Consider the following 14,551-nt stretch of genomic DNA (forward strand, 5'->3'; position numbering starts at 1 on the left):
AGACCCAACGCAGACAAAAATAAATTAAAAAAAAAAAAAAAAGGCTTTGGTTCATTCCGTCCCCTCCTCCCCTAATTTAATACTCTGTCTCCTCCTCCTATTGTTATGTGTGAATGGCCGTGAACCTTTCCTGCCAGTTAAACTCTGACTTAAAATGCCTTTGTTCATTTGGGTCTGTTTGCTTCCCTGATCCCAGGTCAATGCTGAGGTCTCCGTCCCTACTCTCTCATTTCCAGGAATACCTCTCTTTCCTGTTTCTCTCTTCAGTGTAAGCACAAAGATGTATGTCCCAGGATTCTTACGGTTACATGTGACAGAAACTCACTTCCCACTAACCAAAGCAAAAAAGAGAATTTATTGGGTCACATAGGTAGCATGCTCCAGCGCAGAAGTGGCTTCAAGCCCAAATGGACCCAGGGGCTCAGTAGTGCATCAGGGATGAATCTTTGCTTTCTGTATGGCAGGCCACATGGACCCTGCTATCCCTAGACTCACGTTTTGTCAGCCTGGCAACAGCAGCGGGAGAAATTTGATGAATAGCTTTGGCCAAATAAATAAGTCCCAGGGGGATGCTGATGGGCCCAGCTTAGGCCATGTGCTCATCCCCGAACCCATCACCGTGCCGGGGTGGGACATCTTGGTCATTCCTGGGACCCTTGGCCCCTCCTTTGGCTTGTGGTGGTGAAAGGTGTCGGGATGTGGATCATCTTCACCTTGATCACGTGAAATGGGTTCATCCCAGGAAAAGGTGCTTTTTTGACAGAAGAAAGGGAGGAAAGGATGGGGGGGACTTGTCACTCTGTGACACTCCTTAGTTCACGGGACATCCTATGTCAGGAAGGGGGGGTCTCCCTTGCATCAGGTGGCCATCCTGTGAGGGGAGGGGGTCATTCTTGGGCCTAATGGCCACCCTGTGTGTGGGGGGGTCACCCTTAGATGGCCATCCCATGGAGGGAGGGGTCACCCTTGGGTCAGGTGCCATCCTGGCCAGGTAGGTTTTGGCTAGGAGTGAGTTGGCATCACGTGGCAGCGGGGGTTCCAGGGAGGATGGGTTTCCTCTTTTTCTGTCATCTATTGCTGTACAGCAAGTTGCCCAGTACTTAGTGGCTCAGAACAACAAGCATTGCATTGTTTGCACATAATCCTGCAAGCGGGGCACGACTGTGGGGCTGGCCCAGCTTGTCTTCACTCTGGGGAGTGAAGAGCTGGGCTCTGTGTGTCTGCGGTGCAGGCGCATGGCTGCAGCCTCAGATGGAGTGAACTCCAGCTTCTGACTGGCTGATGTTAATTTTCCTTCAGTGGATATCATGGAAATAAAGGAAATCCGCCCAGGGAAGAACTCCAAGGATTTTGAGCGTGCGAAAGCAGTCCGCCAGAAGGAAGAGTGCTGCTTCACCATCTTGTACGGCACCCAGTTCGTCCTCAGCACGCTCAGCTTAGCAGGTGGGTGCATGACATGTGCTTTTCTCCCTCCCTGGGTCTTCGTTTCCTTCCTAGAAAGTTCACTAGCAGGATGCTCACACCTGCCCAACCGCTAATGCGTGTTTAGGGCGTCATGGTTTTGAATCCTAACCCTGTCCCTTGCTAGCTGTGTGACTTTGGGTAAGCGACTCAGCCTCTCTGAGCTGCAGTTTGCTCAGCTGTGAAACGGGGAGCCTAATAAAGCTGACTTCACTGGCATGTGGAAAGGATTATGTTAAGGGCCTACCTGGCTCGTGCAGAAAGCTGAAGGCAGGGTACATTTTTCGTCCAGCAGAGTCTGGTCTGCACCATTTATTCAGCTTAACTGATCCAAAGGAACTATCCTGAAATCTTCCACCTCACACATGTAAACATGCGTACATGCACTTACAGTAAACGCATATGTGCACACACACACGTGCACACACGTAGACACACGTATCTGGAGGTGAGATTTCAGGCCATCCCTGTGAATCCACCAGAAAGTCAAAGAGGCCTCTGAGCAGCCAGGAGAAGGGCTGTGAAAAAGCTCAGGCACTTTGCTCAGGGGCAGAAGCTTGTAGCTGCCTTCAGGTCTAATCCCAGAATTTATTGACTTAGAACTTGATGTACAATCATGACTGATGAGAGAGAAAATAAGTAGCATTAAAAGTAGACCAAGGGCTTCCCTGGTGGCGCAGTGGTTGAGAGTTCGCCTGCCGATGCAGGGGACACGGGTTCGTGCCCCGGTCCGGGAGGATCCCACATGCCGTGGAGCGGCTGAGCCTGTGAGCCATGACCGCTGAGCCTGTGCATCCAGAGCCTGTGCTCTGCAACGGGAGAGGCCACAACAGTGAGAGGCCTGCGTACCGCAAAAAAAAAAAAAAAAAGTAGACCAAAGTGGGGGGAAACCGTGAAAGCTGAGTAGCGTTAGAGACATTTAATTTAGGGTCAGGGAGGGACTTCCCTGTTGGTCCAAGTGGTTAGGACTCCGAGCTTCCACTGCAGGGGGCCTGAGTTTGATCCCTTGTCGGGAAACTAAGATCCTGTAAGCCATGCAGCACGGCCAAGAGGGAAAAAAAGTGAAAAGACAACCCACAATGTAGAGAAAAAAAATTGCAATTCGTATGCCTGATAAAAAACATACTTAGAATATTTAAGAACTATTACAACTCAGTTATAAAAGACATAAAATTTAGGGTCAGTTAGGTCTCATTGGTTTGATTTCTCACTCATGCTTGCATCAGGCATCTTTTGAGCATATGCTCTGTGCCAGGTTGTGCTAGATGTCAGTGGGGCTGTAGAGAGGAATAAGACTCAGTTGCTGCCTTTAAGGAGCTCACAGTCTACTTGGGGAGACAGACACGTGGACAGGAACTTAGAGTACTCTGTGATAAGAGCAGTAGTCCAAACATAAGCATGCTGGAGGAATACACAGTGCCTCATTCCCTGCAAGGCTTTGCAGGGGAGGTGACTTTTCAACTGGGTTTTAAGGCATCGGTAGGAGTTGGGATGAAAGAGGATGGATGGTCCAGGGAGAGGACGTTGCATGTGCCAGGGCTTGGAGGAGGGAAATTAGCAAGCTGGATGTAGGAAGTGTTGGGTGGACGTCTGATTGATGGTGTGTAGCAGGAGGCAGAGATGGGGCAGGAGAGAGGGGCCCATGACCGTGTCCCTTCAGAGCTTTGTCCACGTAGCCCCGCTGCAGGCTGAAGCCTGGGTGCTCTTCTTGGTAGGGAGGCCATGAAAGCCCAAGCAAGACGTGGAGCCCAGGATGCCAGGGTGATGTCTGGATCCCAGCTTCTTATTTACTGGCTCTGGGATAGGTCCCGTCACTCTTCTGAGCTGTAGTTTTCTCCTCAGCCACACGGGAAGAGTGAGAGCAGAAACCTCAGCATGCTCTATCTAGACTAGCAAACTCACTAGTTTGGAGATGTTTAAGAACTGGACTAGTTGTTTGCATTGCCACCTCCACTTTACTGATTAGGAAATGAGGCACAGAGAGGTTAAGTAACCAAGTGAACATCACACAACCCTGAAGCGGTATACTGGGACTCGACGATGATGCCAAGCTCTTAACTGGTACTTGTTGCCGCTTCCCTTACAGGCATCAGCATCACCTACTTTCCACCCCTCTCTCTGGCCTTGAAGGGAAACGGGAGATGCTCAGGGGTGCTCAGGATTGTGGTACAAGTTATCCCAGGTCCTGCCTCTTGTTCGTTAGCATAGGGCTAAGACTCTTTTAAAAAGGCACCGGCTTGTCACCCCTGCTGTAGGAGGCTCACTGTGGGCATATGGCTTCATCTGAGACAAAAAGTAGGTCCTAGGAACCAGCACAGGCTCCTCCCAGCCCCATGGTCTGTGGGGCTGGGAAGGTGGGGCGGGGGTCCCTAAGCAGCGGTCTGTCTTCCCGGGGAGTAACAGAGCATTTCTGTCCCCTCACCTCTGCAGCCGACACTAAAGAAGATGCAACTAAGTGGCTCTCTGGCTTGAAGATCTTACACCAGGAAGTGATGAGTGCATCCACCCCCACCATCATTGAGAGGTGACGGTTTTGGCCTGTTTACCTCTGTGTTCGCTCACTCAGGCATTTATTCTGCTCCCTTTAGCCAACATGGTGAAAAAAAGAAAAAGGGAACATTGCGTCTTGGAGGCTCATTGAGTGTCCTGTATGCAGTAGGTGCCCATTAGTGGCTGTGGACTCTCCAGCATCTCACAGAAAAGCCTGTCTCAGTGCTGGGCCTTGGTCTTGGCCTGCTGGAGCGTGGAGTGCACTGGGGCTGAGAAAGAAGCTCGTACTGGTGTTGGGTTTGAGGGGAGGGCCCGAGGCTTGTTTCTTAAAGGATTTAGGAAGAGGGCTTAAGCTGACTGATCAACGGACCTCAGGCTTGAGGTCTGGGATTTTCCACCTGCCACTCCCTTTGGGTGGGATTGGTGTGTGAATTACTGTCCCTCCAGCAAACCAAAGCCCTCTGATTTACACCATTTTCCTTACCAGCTTTTTGGGGAATAACTAATATCAGAGGGAATTGTCAGTTTAAAGATTGCCAACCTCTGTCAAAGGGGCCTCTTGGCTCAGCTGGGGCATTTCAACCACAAGGAGAAACTGTTTCTTCCCAAGTCGCCTGAGTTAGAAAGTTGGAAAACCTTCCTTTTCGTTTCCAGTTTCCTTTGTCCCATCCTATAGAACTCACTTAGACTTGTGCTGTTTTCTAACTTTCTTTCTTTGTCTTAACTCTCTTCCCAGTTGGTTGAGAAAGCAGATTTATTCTGTGGATCAAACCAGAAGAAACAGGTAAGATTCACTCACATTTTTGTAGTTTTCTCCCGATCGTTTTGGACTCCGATGTTCATTCTTCCTTTAAACATTCTGAGGGGGTTGGAGCAAGTTCTCTGCTGTGGAAAGCGCCTCGTGAAGTTAGGTTTGACTTACAAGGTGCCGGACACAGTGCTAGGTGGTGGGGGTCATGGTGACAGAATCTCCACCCGTGCAGGACCTCACTGCAGTGGAAAATTCCAGTCCGTCTGCAGAGGTGCCTCCTCTTTTGTGGAGCACTTGCAGCCCGTCCTTTAGGCCTTCACGTGTGAGCCCCTTCTGTGTCCCGGGGAGAAACAGGATCACCATGGTGCCTGCCCTTTCTCTGTGGTGGGTGATTGACCATCAAGAGGTAAACCCAGTTCAGTAGCGATGGTCGTAAGGGCTGGGTGGACATGAGTGGGGCGATGTGATAACATGTAATTCAGTGTCCTTGACTGGTTCACTGAATAGCACGTCTTGGAGTGGTTCCCTGTCAGCACACACAACGCTCCATGCCAGACATTTTTGTATCAAATGCGGTTTGTCCTTGGATGGATGCAGTGTAATTCTCTAATTGATGAGAAATCATTTCCTTCTTGATGGACATGAAGTTGTTCCTGGTCCTTTATTATCATACTGTGAAAGCCTTCACATCTCCCTTTTTGTAAACTTAGGTGATGAGGGTATGAGCAGGATAAATTCCCAGAAGAGGAATTCCAGCGGCCGGGTGTCATCGGGTCTGAGATTTTTGAGAGAGGTGGTAGCAATTTCTATTTCTACCAACAGTGCAAGAAAGTACTTGTTTCACTATGTCACCAGAGTTTGACCTTTATTAATCTGATGGGTAAAAGGCAGCAGTGGATTTTGGCTTAAATTTGCGTTTCCTTGTTTATGGGTGAGGTTGAACATCCTCTCCATTTTATTTCGGTTATGATCCAGTTCTTGTTAATAATGTAATGATGGGCTTCCCTGGTGGCACAGTGGTTGAGAGTCTGCCTGCCGATGCAGGGGACATGGGTTCATGCCCCGGTCTGGGAAGATCCCACATGCCACGGAGCGGTTGGGCCCGTGAGCCATGGCCGCTGAGCCTGCGCATCCGGAGCCTGTGCTCCGCAACGGGAGAGGCCACAGCAGTGAGAGGCCCGTGTACCACAAAAAAAAAAAAAAAGATAAAAAACCACCATTTATTGAGCACCCAGAATGCCAGGCACTGTACTAAGCACTTGACAATCAATTGTATCATTTTAGCCTCACATCAGACCTCTTTGAAAGTTTTTAAATGTTTTTCCTTCCTTCCATTCTCCATTAAGAGGCGTCAGCGTCATAAATGAGGCAACAAGTAACCTCTACAACTCACCTCTCTTGTTCCTCAAAGTCTTTCCATCCCTAAGGCATTCTAGTGTCAGGCTAGTGTCATCCATCACTTGTTGATTTCAGAGCCTCTGTGGTCTCTTGTACACGTGCCCCACGGGATGCTTTGCAGATGGTAACCATGAAGCGGTGAAAAGTTTAGTGACGTTGCTAGGTCAGCCAGCAGCTCACTCCGTGTCTCTGTCCGTCTTCCTTTCACTCCCTCCTCCTCTCAGCCAGCGTTCTGTGGTCCCACACCTGGGCTCGGCCTGTGTTACGGAGGGTGGATCAAGCGAGGTCCCCGCGCTGGGGGATTTTATACACATTGGCCTCTTTCAGTCTCGGAGGTGGAGCCTCCCATGACTGTTTCCCTTCCCTGTGGCTTTGGCGTGATTCACAGCTGAGGCTGGCACAGAGCTGAGAGAGGGAGCCCTCCTGGGCCCTCTCTCCACATGGTGGGGTACGGCGTTGTTGATCTGCTTCCACAGTCTGCTTCTCCAACTTCTGTTGTCAAGAAATGGGAGCCTCCCTCCAGCTCTCTCGCTCAGAATGGATTCTTGCAAGTCCTCTGCAGAGAAGTCCTTTCCAGAACCTTCAGCAGAGAGCACGTCTGTCTCTGGCCATGATTCCTTGTTCCTTGCTTACCGTTCCCGCTCCCCCACCTCCCTTCCGCTGGGCACAGCCCTGCTGCTCTGTCAACACGTGGAAAATCCCACCTTTCCTGTGGTTCTGTGAGGCCCAGAGGGAGTTTTTCAAAAGGAACTTGACCAAGGTGCCAATGAAAGGGCAGTTGACTTCTGCCAGTCTCCCTCCTTTCCTGTCTCGCATAGTGGTCCCGTTTCCTGGAAGAAAACAAAGGAGCTGCAGCACAAAGGAAAGAGTCTGGGGATGGGAGGCAGACTGTGGGCTGGCCCGGCTCGGGCAGTGTCCAATCCCGGGTTTTTGTTGGCCTGAGCATGTTTCCCTTTTCAGCCTCTCGGGAGGCAAAATGGCAGCAGCTGGCATTTGCTGAGGACTCACTTTGTAACACCCGCCGCTCTGAGCACTCTCCTTACTTAGGGAATTGGGGAAAGCGTATGGAACGAAGGCTCTCAGGCTGGTGAGCTGGGCCCCCTCTGGTCCATTTTATGAGGATATGAGGCCAGGAGAGGTTAGATCACTTGTCCACAGCAACCTAGCCAGTCAGCTGTGGCTTAACTGATCACTAAGCTGGTAAAAGGCAGAAATCTTCCCTTCCCCACTGTGACCTCCTTTGACTGAAAAGTACGGGTTGGTTTCATTGTGGTGAAATATACATAACATAAGTCTTGCCATTTTCAGTGTGCACTTCTGTGCGTTCATGCTGCTGTGCTGCCATCACCACCCGTCTGCAGAGCTCTACCCTTCTTGCAAAACTGAAGCTCTGTACGCATTAAGCCCTCACTCTATTACCCTCTCTGCAGCCACTGGTAACCGCTGTGCTATTGGGTTGGCCAAAAAGGTCGTTGAGGTTTTTCTGTAAAATGACCCAATATTTTCTGTCTCTGTGAATTTGACTCCCATGGGCATATGTGTGGAAGGATGCTGCATTTTGTGACTGGCTTACTTCACCGAGCATGATGTCTTCATGGTTCACCCACGTGACTGTAGCAAGTGTCAGAATTTCTTTCCTTTTTAAGGCCGAATAATATTCCACTATGTGCATATAACACATTGTGTTTATCCCTCCATCTGTCCATGGACACTTACTCCAGGTGCTTCCACCTTTTGGCTATTGTGAGTATTGTTGCTGTGAATATGGGTATCCAGTCTCTGCTTTCAGTTCTTTTGTGCATTACCCAGAAGTGGAATTGCAGGATCAAATGGTAATACTGTTCCATTTTTTGATGAACTGCCTACTGTTTTCCACAGCAGCTGCAACCATTATACATTCCCACCAGCAGAGCAACAGGATTTCATGTTTTTCTCACTTCCTTGCCAACACCTAACCTCCTCCCTCCCTCCCTCCCTCCCTCCCTTCCTTCCTCCCCCACCCTCCCTTCCCTCCCTCCAGCCATCCCAGTGAGTGTAAAGTAGTATCTCATTTTGGTTTTGATTTGCATCTTCCTAATGACTACAGATCTTGAGCATCTTTTCATGTGCTTTTTGCCATTTGTATATCTTCTTTGGAGAAATATCTAGACAAGTCCTTTGCCCATTTAAAAATATCACATGGACTTTTTTTTTTAGATATGGTAAACAAGCCTATGTTTTATTTAATTTTATTTTTTGGCCGTGCTGCAAAGCATGTGGGATCTTAGTTCCCTGACCAGGGATTGAACTGGCACACCCTGCATTAGGAGCTCAGTGGCTTAACTACTGGACCACCAGGGAACCCCAAGCCTGTGTTTTTTGTTTTTCTTAAACATCTTTATTGGAATATAATTGCTTTACAGTGTTAATTTCTGCTGTATAACAAAGTGAATCAGCTATACATCTACATATATCCTCATATTCCCTCCCTCTTGAGTCTCCCTCCCACCCTCCCTATCCCACCCCTCTAGGTGGTCACAAAGCACCAAGCTGATCTCCCTGTGCTATGTGGCTGCTTCCCACTAGCTATCTATTTTACGTTTGGTAGTGTATATATATTATGAAAGTAACTCATGTTCGTTATAGAAAATTTTGGAACTACTGAAAACTAGAAAAAATTGGTGTGAATTTGACATTAAGTGGTAGGCACTGTTTAACTCTGGGTACAATTGTTTTCAGTAGATTTCCATCCTCAACTTTATTTATTGGTTTGTTTTTCATTTTACTTCATTAATATGTAACTATACATATGACTTTCCATTGTATTCTTCTTTAACTAATTTAAAAATTTTGGAATAATGTTACGTTTAGAGAAAAGTTGCAAAGATGGCACAGAGATTTCTCATATACCTCTTTGGCCAGTTTTCCCTACAGTTCACATCATTCATGTCAAAACTTGACAGACCACATTTGCTCTATGACTGTTAGGTAAACCCTAGACTTTATTGGAATTCACCATTTTTTCCACCCGTGTCCTTCTCCTGGTCTTGGATCCCACCCAAGACCCCACATTGTACTTAGTTGTTCCGCCCCTTTGGTCTCCTCTAGGCTGTGACGCTTTCTCCATTTCCCTTGTCTTTCATGACCTTGACAGTTTTGAGGAGTAGGTCTCAGGTATTCTGTAACATGTCCGTCCGTTTGTGTTAGTCTGATATTTTGGTCATGATTAGAGTGGAGTTAAGGGTAACCTGAGGTTGTGTTTGGGAAGAATATCACAGAGGTGAAGGTCTTTTTCTTCACCTCGCTCAAGAGGTGCCTGCTTTCACCGTGGCTTGTCAAGGGTGATGGAAACCTTGATTTCCTGGCCAAGGTGGCGTCTTCCCGATCTCTCCTTTGTAAAGACCACCCCCCACCTGCCCCCGCTCTATCTTCTGGGAACCAGTCACTAAGTCCAGTCCCTGTGAAAGGAGGGGAAACTGTTTTCACCTTAAACCAGGAACATGTTTACATTTTGTTGCAACTCTCTGGGAACAGTATTAACGCCTACGTTGTAATTCAACCAATGGGCTCCGATATTTGGCTTGAAACGTTGCCTTTTGTTTGTCATCTAGTTTGTGTCCGGTTTTTCCTAATGTTCACAGTTTCACTGAATTGTGTTCAGAGGGAACGTTATGGAGCGACCCTCACGGGAAGCGTTTTCGGGGTCATCGTAGGGTTCTCTGTCTTAGTGCCAGGCTGTCCCGTTGGCTGGACGCCCTCTGCTTTCTTAGAGTCTTGCCCCTGTTATTGCTGTTCACACCGGTGGGGTCTCTTGAGGTCGGGGATCCAGCTGGTTCGGTCTTTGTAGTGTTGGTCAGATGAACGAAGCCCTCCCTTTTCATTCGCAGACATAGCATTGTAACAAGGGACAACCAGAACGTTCTCACTTTGGAAGCTTTCCTTATAACATTTCCAGACCTGGGGAGACTGAGTCAAAAGCATGAATCGTTTAACATGAATCTTGGCCAGGTTTCCACAAACCCCCTCTTTTTGAGTCTTTAGAGTTTAGTTGCCTCTTACCTGGGAATTAGGTTCTAAGGTCAGTGCATTAGGTGAAAACTTCTTCCGTCAAAATACCCCTTGCGAAAGCCCCTGACCCTTCGGGGGTGGGGCGTGGTCACTGGAATTGCCTTCCTCAGGGTGAGGCTCACGGGCTGAGTCCTGCAGAGGGGCCAGCAGACCTACGGTCTGGGAGCAGGTTGTCGCTGTGGACATTTCTTTCCCACTTTGCCCTTTGCCCCTCGGCATACGACACTGACTTTGCATAAACCGAGTGTGCACTTCCTGTTCTTGCTCAGCCTGGCCTTTAGGAGACGGGAGGGTTGGGCGTGCAGGTGTGTGGTCCAGTTCTGTCTTCAGCAGGCATGCAAATAGGTTCCCTGCGGTCAGCAGTCCTGGCTCTAGCACGTCGGACAGTCTGGGGGAGCTTTACCCACAGAGGTACACTGCCTGTCCTGCAGAAGTTCTGTTTCACTGGGTCTGGATGGGGATCATGAATTTGCATTTCTAACAAATTTCCAACTGATGTTGATACGGGCGTGCGTTCCAGGGACCCTGCTTAGAGGAGCAGGCTTCTAGAGCTGCACTGTCCACATGTGACTATTTAAATCTAAAGTAATTAAAATTAAATAAAAATTTTAAAATTCAGTTCCTTGGTCACCCTAGCCACATTGGACAGCCCTGATACAGAACGTTTCCGTCATCCTAGAAACTTCTGTTGGGCAGCGCTGAGGTTTGAATCTCAGCACTAACACTTACTGGTTGTATGAGTTTGGGTAAGTTACTTAACTTCTCTGTGCCTTAGTTTCCTAATCTGTAAGAGAGATCATAGTTCCTACCTCCTGGGATTGGTTTGAAGATTCAGTGGGTTCCTTTGTGATGAGTGCTTGGCCAGTGCCTGGCTGACGGTAAACACTAATGAATGTTTATTACTATTACAAGAAGCCAGGGGTGGTGGAGGTGTTGGTTACCAGCCTCAGGGTGGCAGGTAAGTTTCCTGGGGCTGCCAACCTCAGTTGTTTGGTAAAGGCTGCCCCAGGGTGCAGTGTTGTAGGATCTGGGACCATGCCAAGCTGAGGAGGGACGCTGACATGATTGTTAAGTGCCCGTGGGGAGGGGGTAGTTCCTGCCATCCCTCCCCAAAGGGCTTGCCCTGGTTCCCTAACGCACCATCACAGGCTGAGCCTGCAGGAAACAGAATCTGAGATGGGGGTTTGTGTGCAGGAAGCTTATGGGGAGTGTGTGCATGTCCACACCTGTGAAGGCAGCTGGATTGAGATGCAGTCACAGTCACGGCCTCAGCCGGCCCGTGGGGAGCTCTGGGGAGGCCCTGCAGAGCTGTCCTGAGTTACGGCCAGAGGGCACACCATGATCTTGGCTGAGATCTGATGACAAATCCTGGACAGGGAGAGGGGTGAAGTTGGGAGCTGCTGGCTTCCTACCCGCCGGCAGCTCCATGGGCCAGTCCTGGTCCACATGCCCAGAGCGGGGAGTGAGGGTGAGGCGCAGGTAGGGTAGTGGAGCGGCTAGTCCCTGCACAGGAGTCCAAAGAAGCTCTTTGGCCCCCACCTTTACCTGGGGGCTCAGTTGCTCCACTGTAAGGCGGGACCTTTGGCGCCGGTGGGCTCAGATGCCCCGGTGCTCAGATTCTCATGCCCCCGGGCCCTGTGTTTGCTCCACGGGCCCACCGGCAGCTGCACTGGCTCCCAGCTCCCCAGTCCCTTTGTTCCTGGTTGTGGGAAGGTTTCTTGGCCCCGTTGCTGCCTGGACGTTCTGGGTTCCCCAGGGGACGGTGACCTTTTCCTTGGTCCTGGATGAGCCCCCTTGGCTACCAGCTTGGCCGCACCCTCTCCCTGCCTCGTTTTATAGCTCCGTCCCCCGCCGCTCCTCTCCCTTCATGCTGCCCTGGCCAAGCTCTTCGTGGACACCCCGGGGGCAGGGTCCGAAAGGGGGTCTCAGCCAGCCTGCTCGCTTCCTTGCGCGGCCAGCCCCGCCGGGCCTGCCAGGGGCTTTGTGCTGCCCTCACCGTCTCTCTGGGAAAGCCCTGGGTGCCGGCCCCAGGAGTGGCGGGAGGTGGGGAACACGTGGCCCATAAAGGTCTCCCATGTTAGGGAGGCTGTTAGATGAGAGACAGGGATGCTGGAGGTGGGGACACTGGGGTGGCCAGGAGTCCTCTTGGCGGTCTCCCGGGGCAGCTGCCGAGTGTGGCCTGCTGCTTCCTCCCGGGCGTGCTGGCAGAGGCCGAGTAGACAGTGTGGCGGAAGCTGGGCCGTTTCTGCCCACAGCCCGGGCAGACTTCCTTCCTGGCCCCGCACAACCCCTTTCTAGTCTGACGTCTCCAAGAAGGCAGAACAGTTTTCTGTGGCCACACCAGAGGCCGCCCAGACCACCCTCTCTCGCTCTGCCGGACACTTGGCTGTGCAGCCACGAGGGTCTGGATCTCATGCCCTTGACCCGCCACCCTCCATCACTGTTTGTGGCATTCCCTGAGAGGCTTCAAATGCAGTGGTGACAGGCAGACCCAGAGGCAGGCTGCACTGGAGTCCGCCTCCACCGCGTGCCAGCACCCGACGTCTCTGAGCCTCGGTTTCTTCACCTGCTGCGTGGAGTGATAATGGTGCCCACCTCCTCAGGTCGTCAGACCAGCTCCGACCTCGAGCCGCATACCCTGCCCCCATCCCCGTTGCCTGTTCTGAACCTTGGGGTTCGAGAATGCATACTGTGTGGGCGGTCAAGCGTAGCGAGGGGCGAGGTGACGTCATTGCCTGGAGATCCCCGGGGTAGCCTGGCACATAGTAGGTGTTCAGAGAAGGTTGGCTCCTTCCCCTGCCTGCCTCTGGCCTTCAGTGACCTCCTCTTGGCTGGAACCCCTGTGACATTTCATATCTGCCGAGGTCATCCAACACCATTTCTGCCCACACTGCGAATCTCCAACGTGATCCGTGTCCACGGGCATCCCTGAAGGGTGGAGACCAGCCTTTGCACATCGGGTGTCTTGATCCCAGAGTCTCTGTTCCCAGTTAGTGCTCACTAACAGCTGTTGGCAGGTCTTCTCGTAGAAATGGGAGCTGACGGGAGCAGCCAGATCCTCCACTCGTGACACCCCTCAAGGCTGATGGGGCTGGGGTTCCCCTCTTTTGCAGCATCAGCCTCCGAGAGTTGAAGACCATCTTGCCCCTGGTCAACTTCAAAGTGAGCAGCGCCAAGTTCCTCAAAGATAAGTTCGTGGTAAGTCTTGTTTCTCAGCCTGGCGACTTTGTGAACCCAGGGCTACATGTGCCTTTCCCATGAAGCCACTACGTGCCTTTGAGCTCCATTGAATGGTGCCCAAGGAAGTCCCCCGCCTCCAGATTCATCCATCTTAGTCCGGACAGAGGGATTGTGTGAAGATCTTAAGCCCGTGTCCTCAGTCATGGCAGAGGACGTCATCCACGAAGACCATGTTCACCAAGCTGCTTGACTTGGGACGTTTCCGCCAGTCCAGCTCTCCCTTTCCCTCGCTACCCCACAGCCTGTTTTCCTTTTAATGATATGAACACGTGTTTCTTCTGGAATATATTAGGCAAGATTCCTTATGTAGGTTGCCAAGGACTTGGCATTTTGTATTCAAGTCCTGATAGCATAGTTGCCAGAGGTGGCTCTCCTCTGCCCTCCCCCTCTCCTCGCACCCACCCCTCCCTTCATCCACTGTTCCTTCCTCCTGCCCCTCCTCCCGCCCCTCCATCCCTCCTTCCGCCCATCATTTAATTTGTTTATGTTCTTGTGTAATTAAGCCGTTGGTAGACCTAGGGTGGGTCATTCCGTGAGTGATGGGGTAGCGTAGGTCAGGTGGGGCTCTTCTGAAGGGTGTAAGGATGGAGGTGACCCATAGGCATTCTTTCTGGCCTTCAGAGAGAGATTGACTCTCTTCAAGGAACCCAACAACACTCTATCCCAGTAGCCCCAGTTGGTGGCCTCACAGGGGCATGTCACAGGATTCCTCAGCGGAAGAAGCCCATTCATTTTTACACCAGTGAGCTCCCGGAACAGTTCACCCACTTTATGGCTTATCAAGCCGTCTTTTGGCCCGCCCCCATCCTTCGAACTAGTCCAAGAAGGCAAAGCCAGAGAACGGTGGGGACTGACAGAAGAGAGATGGGAGAGGCATTTACCACTGACCACCACGTAGTTGGAATTTTGTTCTTTATCAAGCCTTTACCAAGCAGGTGCTACGTGGATGTTATCTGGTTTGGTTTCAAGGAAGTCCGAGGAGGGTAATGGTGGTTCTCCCATTTTACAGATGAAGAAACGGAGGGTCTGAGAGGGTCAAGTGATTTGCCCGAAGCTGTTAAGCCATTCAGGGGGCAGACCTTGACTGGAGTTGAGCTCTGTTAATTCTAAAGGCTCGGTTCATTTTCTTATGCTTTTAAAAATGACCTATCTATACACACCCTA

At 50.7% G+C, this 14,551-nt stretch overlaps 1 protein-coding gene across 1 annotated transcript in view; it reads left to right on the top strand.

The window, feature by feature from the left end:
• Window positions 1–14,551, top strand: part of PLCG2 (phospholipase C gamma 2) — a 150,219-nt gene that overhangs the window by 53,861 nt on the left and 81,807 nt on the right. The window contains exons 3-6 of the mRNA XM_060083899.1: window positions 1,300–1,443; window positions 3,892–3,985; window positions 4,688–4,735; window positions 13,261–13,345. Of these exons, the coding sequence (XP_059939882.1) occupies window positions 1,300–1,443; window positions 3,892–3,985; window positions 4,688–4,735; window positions 13,261–13,345 (371 nt within the window). The remainder of the gene's footprint in view (window positions 1–1,299; window positions 1,444–3,891; window positions 3,986–4,687; window positions 4,736–13,260; window positions 13,346–14,551) is intronic.

The sequence above is a fragment of the Mesoplodon densirostris genome, chromosome 19 (assembly GCF_025265405.1).
Source record: "Mesoplodon densirostris isolate mMesDen1 chromosome 19, mMesDen1 primary haplotype, whole genome shotgun sequence".
Classification (NCBI taxonomy): Eukaryota; Metazoa; Chordata; class Mammalia; order Artiodactyla; family Ziphiidae; genus Mesoplodon; species Mesoplodon densirostris.